This window comes from Austrofundulus limnaeus, unplaced genomic scaffold (assembly GCF_001266775.1).
Source record: "Austrofundulus limnaeus strain Quisiro unplaced genomic scaffold, Austrofundulus_limnaeus-1.0 Scaffold139, whole genome shotgun sequence".
In the NCBI taxonomy this organism is placed as follows: domain Eukaryota; kingdom Metazoa; phylum Chordata; class Actinopteri; order Cyprinodontiformes; family Rivulidae; genus Austrofundulus; species Austrofundulus limnaeus.
In genome coordinates, this window is record NW_013952541.1 from 522,834 (window position 1) to 533,861 (window position 11,028).

Sequence of the window (11,028 nt, forward strand, 5' to 3'; positions counted from 1 at the left end):
ACTTTCTGAGGAAAGAAGTTTTGAAACATCTTTTCTATAATTTTAGTGTTTTCAACTGAGGAGCTTTGATATATTTATTTAAAATAAATTATAGCAGAGGAAGTTCTCTCCACAGAAAAAAATTTTTTTACTGTTTTTTTAACCAAACTGACAAGTTTCTCCAGTAAAACTGTGTAATTTAAAGGCAATGAAACACCTGGTTAAATTTAGAAGGTATTATGATTAACTACAAACATCTGAAGCTGACTCAGAGAACTCTGTGATTTTAGAAAAATAAAAGTCAAATGTAGACACATCTTTAAGAGACCCCCCTCCTCCCCACCACCTCACGCAGCTGCGGTCAGCGCACCTCCACCGCACCCGTGTGATTAATACTGAATTTTTTTGCGCAAATTACAGATATTTGATGATCTTTAAACACGTGAACGTCTGAAGGGGTTGACATGTATGAACTCCCGGGCTGGTCGGAGCTGCGCTGCTGCAGGTGGACAGGTTTGCTGCGCCTCGCTCTAAAAACAGTCAGCTGATCCGTCGCGGTTTTGTTGCGCTCGTGACGTGAACACACAGGGAAATGCTGCGAAGTGCTTTTAGAAATATAGTAAATACAAAATAAGACGTAATCCTCGGTGGAAAATAGTCCAGGAAACGCGGGAGGTGTTACCTGCAGCTGAGTGAAGCTGACCCCCCACCCACAGAGAAAGGAAAAAAGGCAGTATAATGCCTGTATAATGGTAGGGGAAACACTGTGACTAATTTTTTACGAATATCACCCACCCCTGTCTGTGTTCTAACTCAGTTACAGTCAACTTTCAGCGGTTCTTAAAACCCAAAATAATAGAGAACCTTCAAAGACGAACGCATGAATCACTGTGTGAGGAGTATTGTGAGTGTGCACGTGGTAAACAGCTTCTGTGGACATTTACGGCCCTGATATTTTACTTTATATCCTGCATTCTGTGCCGTACACGTCCATATATCACTTTAACATCTCTACAAAGGGCTTTTAGATGTCATCTCTGTTTCCAGAGCTTTTTAAAGATAGCTGGCTGATATTCCCAGCAGAGGGCCTGTGCTGTGATATATTACTGCTGCAGCTTTCACAATGGATGCTGTGTCATTACCTCAAGCCCCCTCCAAACAACAGTTAGGATGAAAGGGCTGCAGAAGAAAGTTCACATTACCCGCCTCCCTCAAGGAGACTCACTGATGAGATCACTGCATCGACACGCCCTCTGCTCAGGATTAATATTCATGTTTTCTCTTGTTTTATCTCGTAATCGTTGTTTTTTTTAAACGTCCAGGGCAATGTGACCTTTTCCTGTCCCGAGCCCGTTTCTGTGGCCGTGACGTTCCCTGGACCCCGGAGCTTCCTCCAGCTGCCGTGGGCGAGCGCGTCCACGTCAGAGGGCGTGTCCGCGGGGTTCCAGTTCAGGACGTGGAACGAGGCGGGGCTCCTTCTCACCTTCGACCTCCCTCGGCAGGGGGGCGTGGTCTGGGTGCTCCTGAGTGAGGCCCGACTCCTGGTGAAGATCCACGCAGGAGGCAGAGTGCTGCTGGAGCTCAGCGCAGGTCAGGCTACGCTCTGAATACTGATCTAAAACCTGAAACGTTGCATAAAAAACACTGACGCTTTATTTTCCCAGGTTCTGCTCTAAACGATGGTCAGTGGCACTCTGTGGATCTGATCTCCAGACGTGGTCGTCTCACCGTCTCTGTTGACAAACAGGAAGGAGGCGTTGCTCACGCCGCCCCCTCCTTTCCTGTTTCAGCACCGAATCACGTCTTTTTTGGAGGTAAGAGCAGCATTTATAATTTATATTTAAATAATCTTGGTATGAAAATAAAGCTAACACGGGAGATTTCATCAAAAGTAAAAATATGAAAGGAGCTGCTTTTGTTTCAGAGATACAGAGGATGAAACAAAAAAATATATTTGTTTTTCCTCCTCGCCTGAAGTTTTTTGCATTAGACGTCATATAACCCTTTTAAAAATTCAATTAATAAGGTTAAAAACTCTTGGAAACCATAAATCTACAGGTGGACATCACTTGTGCAAAGAGTCATGCTGCTAAAATAAACTGGAGTAAAGTCAGAGGTTTTAGTAAAAAACATGACTCAGCGTTTTGTCATTCTGCACAGGATGGAGCATCAGTGAATGTTAAGAAATCTTACATGTTTTTAAATGTTTATTTTAAACACACACACCTTTTACCTTATTCATATAAAACAATGAAAATGATTTACTCAAAATTAAAAAAACATATTGTCATATTTGACTTGCATATCTACTAAAAATGTACAATTTATACTTTTTGATTCAGTTCTTTGGACATAAAAATGATTTTAAAAGCTTTTAACCAAGATTCTGACATCTCAGTGGAAACCAAACATGTTCAAATTACAGATCTTAACACAAGTTAAAAGAAACATAAAACAGGAAGTGCAGTTTTAGCTCTGGTTAAATCAGATCTGAGTACAGATTATTTAAATAAGCCACTGTATTAAAATAATGGTTTTTATCTGCGCAGTTGGTGGTCATAATGTTTTGGTTGGCTGTGCTGTAATGTTTTCCTATTTGAAAGCCTCTTTCAGCTGCTGGCAGTTTTATAATTAAAGTTATGTCTGCTGAATCTCTCTTCTCTTTTTATCTTTTTTCATGCYACTTCCCTTCCATCGCTTTCTTTATCCTCACATTTCCTTTTATCTCTTCGCTCTCACTCGCCGTTTGCTCCCTCCTCGTTTTTTTTTTCTTTTCTTTTTTGTTTCATTTTTCATCACCTAAACTGCCGTCTCTTTTGTTTTTTCCAGCTGCTCAGCAAAATTGGAAACCAGACTTATTCTTCACCGCCTTAGGCCTTTTTTTTTTTTCATCATCCTGCTCATGCAGATTCACGTTTACACTCGACTCTCCTTCCTCGTTTCATGAACGTCAGTTTACTGATGTCACCCGACTCTCTTGTGTTCTTCATCGAGGTTGTCCTCCCGACGACGCCAACCGGGAGTGTAAAAACCCCCACGACGTCTTCCAGGGCTGCATGCGTCTGCTCGCTTTGAACAATCAGCCGGTTGATCTGATCATGGTGCAGCAAGGACTTCTGGGAAATTACAGCCAACTGCAGATGGACATGTGTGGAATCATTGACAGGTCAGACCTACAGAAACATGCTAGCAGTTCACCGTTAACCCATCAACAGCTGCAGATATTTAAAGGCTGAGAGTCTGTTTGTTCTCTGTTTTATGGATAACAGGATGTAAAAATAATGAAGCATTAATCTCTCAGCCTTCATCTGGGTTCTTGTGATAAATTTATTTAAAAAATAAGTTTTTAAATGTATTATACTGTAGTGGAGAGTTTCAGTTAATGAACAGTGGGACATCAGTTTGTATTTCTTGATCTGACATGTAGGACCACAAATCAAGACCAGGCTGCACCAGAAGTGGGTCATTAACTGTTCAATTTCAACAACTCTTCCTTGATTGTAGGTTGTCCTTGTTTGAAAGGACCTAATTAATTCCATAAACCATCTTTACCAGGGGTGTAGTTTGAACCAACAAGGACACCTGTCCATTAGATCCTAAGTCCAACACCTTAACCACTGGACCATCTGGTTTTTGTAGTCCTTCAGGGTCCAGTATACTCGACCCGAAGTCAAACAGTCAACACGGTCCTGAGAGTGATGGGAAACTACAGTACCCATCTCTGCATTGGTTTCTTCTGGGGGTGGGGTCACAGTTCTCATGGTGGGTTGTGACAAGAAGGAGTGGAAGACTTGAAGCTGTGGACAAAAATAATGTGACATTTGTCCTGTAAGACTAGAGTTGATTTTGGCAGTTCAGATGGAGTATGTATAAACTGTAAACTTCAAAGGATTTAATTGTGTCACTTTAGAAACTTTGCATTTCTGTGATTAGAGGTCTTCTAATCATCTTTACCAGGAGTGGGGTTTGAACCCACGAAGACATGTGTCCATTGGATCTTAAGTCCAACGCCTTAACCACTCRGCCATCCTGGTCACAGATATAATCTTTGCAAGATAACAAACAACGAGCAGCTAACATCAGCAACCATTAGCTTATCGTTCTGTCGACGCATCGTACTGCTGGATGGTCCGGTACAGTCTGTACAGTATTTGACCTTCAAGTTTGGTGTGGTCCATTATTGTTGGGGTCCAAATAAAATGAAATTAGGTTCAAATAAAATAAAAATCACACTTGTTTATTTATTCTGACCTTGTTGACATGAAGGAAGCTCCCTCCCCAATGGAAACAAAACCAGGGTGGGGCCTTTAGTTGCTTATATGTTTCTACCAACAGTAATTGTTTCATTTCTTCTGTTAAACCATAGCTTTCATCTATTGACTGTTTGCTGTGAGATTCTAGTTTAGTCTTTGTTTAGCACTAAATGTATGTTGTTTAATTGATCATCTTTACCAGGAGTGGGGTTTGAACCCACGAGGACATGTGTCCATTGGATCTTAAGTCCAACGCCTTAACCACTCGGCCATCCTGGTGCTGAACCTCACAGCTCACCTGAAGAACAGGCGAACGTGTAAAGAATTGAGCATAGCCATACATAGAGTAGAGTAAACATGTCAATAATTAAGATGAAGGAATCGATATTGAACACAAATAAATCCACTTTAAAGTCCGTCAGACTCAAACTGTTTAACACCTCATGAATTAATTTCTCTGTCAGCTAAAGGATGTTACAGATGAGCTAAAAAACTGCTGCACCTTGTTATCAGTTTCCTGGATAAAGAGAAAAAAGCATGTTCAAGTGATGCAATTTTTTTCTGTTAGCAGGAAAAATAGCACAAAAAGCATTAATAATGCCACTGTTTTGATGTTAAAACAGGCCAAACTACATCAGAAGATTTTGCTTTGACAAACTGCACAAAGCCATTAAAACAATTGCAAATAGTTGCTGAGACAAAAAATATCAGCTTTAAAACTTTATTTGCATACAAACAATTTAATACAGAGAAACCTATCAATCAAAAGCGAAAAGTTTGCTGCATATTTTTATTTTTTTCTCAGCGGCTCTCATTGTTTTGTCACCAAACGCCAGGCTGACATTTATAAGAAATATATTTGCTTCTTTTCTTTGATTTCTTTGACAGCGTAATTTATTTGTGAGGTGCAGCATTGTGCTTTGCGCAATCCAAGACACAAACAATCACGCAGATAAAATAAATAAACAAACAAAAGCAGGCTCGCACACTGACAGTATTTTGATTAGGAGATGGAGATTTATTGTTCGGAGCAGATCAGAGACGTGTTTATTCTCCGTCATACCTGTCAGGTTATATGGTTTTTTTACCTCTTGTTTTCACTTGTCTTTTTCTTGTGATTTGCCAAGTTTAATAATATTTAATTAAATRTTCTGATGGTTTTAATAGAAGCTCTAACATTATAAAAGCTTTTTTTTCTGGCCTGTTTTGGTTGTTTCAGCCTTAAAGTTTCTGTTTCAGGCTCACCTCTCATTCATTTCCTGACCTGAAACCAGGCTGTAATGTTTGTGTTTGTGTGTCTAAAGGTCTTAGTAAAGATCGCAGAGGAAACCGAGCGTTAAGTTTCCTCCAATCATCAGTTTTCTGACAGGAGCTGAGTCAGCGTTCATATCTAAAAAGTTGTAACAGAAGTTCTCCTCATCGTGATACCTCAGAAGGGTTTATTTTCACTTTGACTTTATTTTAGTTTCCTTTTAAAGAATTCAGTTTCTGTTGACGTCAGCTGGTTTGTGCAGGATGTATGTCGATATGTTTTATTACTAAAGACGGGGATGACGTCTGAAGTTGAAGCCACAAGGGATGAGCGCCCTCTAGTGGTTCGCTTGTGGAACAATTTAAAGACCTAACGTTTCATTTAAACGAGACTTTTTCCTAAGCAAAAAATAAAAGTCAACTTCAGACCATTTTTGTTGATCTGTGTAGCTACAACTATCGAAGGCATTGATTCTAAATGTAACATACTGAGACTTTAAATGGAATCAAGCGTTTATTTTACCAGGAGTGGGGTTTGAACCCACGAGGACATGTGTCCATTGGATCTTAAGTCCAACGCCTTAACCACTCGGCCATCCTGGTTACAATATGGTACCATCAAATGACAAGCTAACATTAGCTATCATTAGCATACTGTTCTGTCGACTTCCCCTGCAGGATGGTGGCCCTCATGAACCAGGACTGGATGCTCCTGGGTTAGAGGGTTACAGTTTGGGTGGTTGGGGGTCAGCATTACTGTTTTGCCACCTTTGCAAGACACAACCGTTGTAATTCCACAGTTTGCAGGAATCTACCACTCAAAACTACAACATGGAGTCAAAATCAACATGGAGTCGTAATCCAGAAAGATACTGATGATTGTGACTTGATTAGGGATGCAAACAATTAATCGAATTACGATTATTTGTCGAATAATGGTTTATTAGATTAAAATTCCTTCCGTTCGATTAGTTGAAAACATCCGTTTAAAMCTTATTTCAGTTTAGTTTTGCCTTCATCCAGTAGAGGGCGCCACTGCTCTCTGCCTGGCCTACCCTACGTTGAGCTGAGCAGAGAGCAGCGTATTAATTAAACGCACAAATCTTGTTTACTTTAGTTTGTGACACAGCAAAAACAATGGACCACACCAAACTCGAAGGAAAAGTACAGAAGGTTGTACCGGACCATCCAGCAGTATGACGCTAAAGACAAGCAGGACGACAGAGAATGGTAAACTAACTTTAGCTAATGTTAGCATCTTGTTGTAGAGTTTAACTCTGTGTGAAAAAACAAAACAAAAAAAGTTAGTCACTACAAATAATTAACGTGACGTAACCCYGCCAGTGAACAAATCAAATGAACAGTAACCGCTTATCAATTAATCGTTAGTCGATCGATAAGATCAATCAACTTTAGAGTAAACCATTAACCGATAACTTGCATCCCTACTTGATACTGAGTTTTTCCATTTTTTTAAAGGATGTATCACTTTTAACAGATTTATGTTGGTTGATGTCATTACTGAATGGTTTATATTTATATATATGGCAACACGAAGAAACATTTTGATTCTTGATGTTGTTTTGGTTTATTTGGGCTCTTATGATGAAATCATTTTAGTTCTTAAAGGGACGGTTAAATATATTCATATATTCAGGTTTCATATCATCACACATTGATGATATAAGAGACTGCAGTTTGTCTAAGTAACCAACAGATAGATGGATCTTTCTGGAATTGTTGTTCAAATTAAACTGCTGGTCTTCAGTGACCTTTTCTTCTTCATTGATTTATTTTTGCTACCGTGTGTTGTTAGAAACAGCAGTCAGAAGAAATCTAAATTTAGGTTCTTTAACTACAAAGCACACGAACACCACGCGTCTCCTGCGTTCTTCAAGCCGGCAGACCCTCCTGATGAAACAGCTGAATGTGAGCAGCTTCACGGTGCAAAATGATTCGTATGCAGCGTCTTTACCCTCCCGAGCTCTTTGTTCTGTGCATACCTTTGATTTTTAGTTCAATAAATCACACTATCGTTAGCTTTAATGATGAAGGGTTGTGTTCAGAGGGTTGACGGTGAAGAAGGTGCATTTGCATGTGTTGGAAAAAAGCTGTAAAAACATGATGAAATATAAAAATGTATGCTGGTAAATGAATTATCTAGCAAAATCTCTCAGGGGATTTTGATCCTCATCAACATACAAACAAAATATCACTTTCCTAAAATCATCGTTTTATTAAACTTTTGTTTTGATTCAACATTAAACCTCATYAGAAGTATTTCTCTTTTAGCTCTTTCCATGCTCCTACACAGGGCTGATRTCATAATGGTTACTGACGTACTGTATTTATCTAAAAATAGCTCTCAGCGCTCCAGCGGCGTCTCCCGGGAGGTGGATTCATCGAAGGAGCCTCTTCAAACGGTCTGGAAGCTCTCAGAGAAGATCTGAAGCTGAGAACAAAACGATGCTCTTAATTCAACCCAAAACTTTCTTGCTAACATGTTTCACATGAATAAACTCAATTTAAAAATAAAACAAAATGAAGTATTATATGTTTGTGGTCCTCCACTTCCTGTAAATGTGCGTCCTTCATGGTTTGGACTCACAGATTCTCCTGCCAGGTTAAAAACTGAGGGGATTTCAACGCTTTGAACAGTTTGTCATGTTTCACAAAACATTTCATCAACAGTAAAAATAAGTTTTACAGAAAAACACATTCAAGTGTGATTAAAGGATTAAAAATAGGTTTKAAGTAATTTAAAACCTGACATGAAAGAGCTTAGTCAAATGTTTTTGTCTCTAATCAGTCATAAAACAGCACCATTATATAATCTGTGCAGWGGTGGACATTGTTCTGCTAACTAGTTAAGAGCTAATAGCTAATAATGTTACTTTAGGTAACTGGATTAGCTAACTAACTTTGACAACCATTAGCGAGCCTATTAGCTTCTGCTAAATTTGGTTTTGCCAAATTTAAGTCAGCTAACAGCTAACAAACAAAACCAACATCAACAGGTTYGTGTCAGTCCCACCAGTCAGAGTGAGTGACAGACATCTTAGCGGTTAGCTGTTACTGTGAGCTTTCACTATTTTTTTACTTGTTTACCATTAGTTTCCACCGTTTTTTTATGTCTAGCAGCTTTGCTTAACGAAGTTATATTTTTGGTTAGCAGATTATGAATTTGCAAAGCTAACATTTTGGTGAGCTGTGCGCACCACTGAGCAGAACTAGAGGTGGGCATTGTTCCGCTAATCAGCTAACAGCTAATAGAGGAATAAAATTTTTAGTTTAGCTGGTTAGCTTTTTCATTAAGTTTGAAAACTGTTAGTGGACAAATTAGCTTCTTTTAAATTAGATTTTGAAAACTTAAAGTTGTCCCACCAGTCTTCAGCTTGACAGAGACAAAGACGTGTGACACAGACAGTGACAGCCGTCTTTGTGGTTAGTTTCTGATCATTTTTACTTGTTTAGCGTTAGCTTCCGCTCACTTTTCTATTTAAATTTTTTTACATGTTTAGCATTAGCTTCTGCTCATTTTTGTATTTTAATTTTTTTACATGTTTAGCAGCTTTGTGTTAGCGAAGCTATATTTTTAGTTAGAGGATTATGAGTTCGAAACAAAGCTAACTTTTTGGTTAGCTGTATGCACTAAACAGAACCAACCATGAGCATGGTTCTGCTAACAGCTAATATCAGCAGAATAGCTTTTTCACTAACTTTGAAATTGATTAGCGGACCAATTAGCTTCCACTAAATTAGGTTTTGCCAACTTTAAGTTTGCTAACAGCTAACATCAACAGGTTTGTATCAGTCCCACWAGTCTTCAGCTGGAAGRAGACAAAGACGTGACRTAGACTGAATGAGTCATTAGTGGTTAGCGATTAGCTGTTTACCTTTTTTACATGTTTACCGTTAGCAAAGCTATTTTTAGTTAACTGATTGAGTTAGCAAAGCTAACATTTACAGTTAGCTGTGCCCACAACTGTATTTGTTGATCATTTACCATTTTGTTTACTGTAAACRTACTTCATGCTATATTTTTAAACAGATAGCTTCATTAGACGTGGAGATTAGTTGATTTGATGCAGTATTTTATTGTTTTTAGGAGCAGATTCCTKTAAAGTTGTGCCTCTTCTTGCTGTGTTTTGTGTCAGATGTTCTCCCAGTCACTGTGAACATGGCGGACACTGCAGTCAGTCCTGGACCACGTTTCATTGCAACTGCTCCGACAGCGGCTACAGCGGCGCCACCTGCCACAGCTGTGAGTCAYGTGACACACTAACACCGTCACATTAGGATCGTAACAGAAAAAATCAAACATCAATAGTCTTTACCTGCTTTATTTTATCAAAGTTGAAACTATAAATAACTGAATCAGTTCATGAATTCATATTGTCATTTTTGCAGCATAGGGAGGGAAATCACAGCTAATCTATCTAAAACTTTTTACCAGTGTAGTGATAATCTACATTTGTATAAATGGTGAATAAATAAGAATACATATTTAAATCCTTCCCAYTTGAAGCAGGAAGTTGTAACTTAATAAAACTTGTTTGCATGTGGGCGACATGCTGAAGGGTAACAATCCTGCAGCTATGACTGAAATACCAAATGTCCTGTTAAAAAGCATGAATCAATCAAAGCGCTGCAGTGAGGCGAGCTCTCTGGTCGTGTGCCGAATGCTTTTAGTGAAACTGAAAGCCAAACGTTTCCCACACAGTTCACCATAGGTCATATTTTTATTCCTGACATCTCTGTGGAAGCTGTTTTCTAACAACGCCGAGCAGCAGAAGAAGAAGATCAAAAAGATGGAAGACTCCAGGAAATAAAAAAAATGTTTTACAATGTTAGATTCAGGTGAAAAAGTTGTATTAATGGAATCTAGTGGACAAGTTTTTTGYGATAATGAGTCACTGATTCAGCCGTATTACCCATAATCCTCCACATGGTGAGTTTTCATCTTCTTCGTCCCCYCAGCTGTGTACGAACCGTCCTGTGAAGCGTACAAACACAACGGCAACACGTCTGGATATTTTTACATCGACGTGGACGGCAGCGGAGCGATYAGACCCCAGCTGGTCTACTGCAACATGACAGGTGACTTTATCCTCATTACTGAAAACAGTTTTATTTGTTTTTTGATGAAGGTTTTGTGCTTTTAWATTAGGCTTCAACAATATAATCAATAAGAACCAGGTCGATGTTTTATCTATAGATGAGAACACGTGGATGGTGATCCAGCACAACAACACAGAGCTGACCAAAGTCCGTCCGTCTCCAGGCGTCAAGCAGCACTCGGTTCACTTTGACTACGGGTCTGAGGAGGAGCAACTGTTGGCAGTCATCAACCAATCAGAGCACTGCCAGCAGGAACTGTCCTACCACTGCAGGAAGTCCCGCCTCCTAAACACTCAAGGTAGGAAGTGTGTTTCACTTGATACAGCAAGATAAAGAAAGAAAGAAAGAAAGAAAGAAAGAAAGAAAGAAAGAAAGAAAGAAAGAAAGAAAGAAAGAAAGAAAGAAAGAAAGAAAGAAAGAAAGA

At 39.1% G+C, this 11,028-nt stretch overlaps 1 protein-coding gene and 3 non-coding genes across 4 annotated transcripts in view; 1 reads left to right on the plus strand and 3 right to left on the minus strand.

The window, feature by feature from the left end:
* LOC106522901 (contactin-associated protein-like 4) overlaps window positions 1-11,028 on the plus strand; it is a gene marked incomplete at its 5' end in the record, with an annotated part of 112,209 nt that overhangs the window by 66,338 nt on the left and 34,843 nt on the right. The window contains 6 exon segments of the mRNA XM_014016138.1: window positions 1,302-1,569; window positions 1,644-1,793; window positions 2,974-3,145; window positions 9,641-9,747; window positions 10,464-10,583; window positions 10,702-10,902. Of these exon segments, the coding sequence (XP_013871592.1) occupies window positions 1,302-1,569; window positions 1,644-1,793; window positions 2,974-3,145; window positions 9,641-9,747; window positions 10,464-10,583; window positions 10,702-10,902 (1,018 nt within the window).
* Window positions 3,931-4,013, minus strand: trnal-uaa (transfer RNA leucine (anticodon UAA)). Its single transcript has one exon. It is a non-coding gene; the product is annotated as a tRNA-Leu (tRNA).
* Window positions 4,429-4,511, minus strand: trnal-uaa (transfer RNA leucine (anticodon UAA)). The gene has a single exon. It is a non-coding gene; the product is annotated as a tRNA-Leu (tRNA).
* Window positions 6,004-6,086, minus strand: trnal-uaa (transfer RNA leucine (anticodon UAA)). Its single transcript has one exon. It is a non-coding gene; the product is annotated as a tRNA-Leu (tRNA).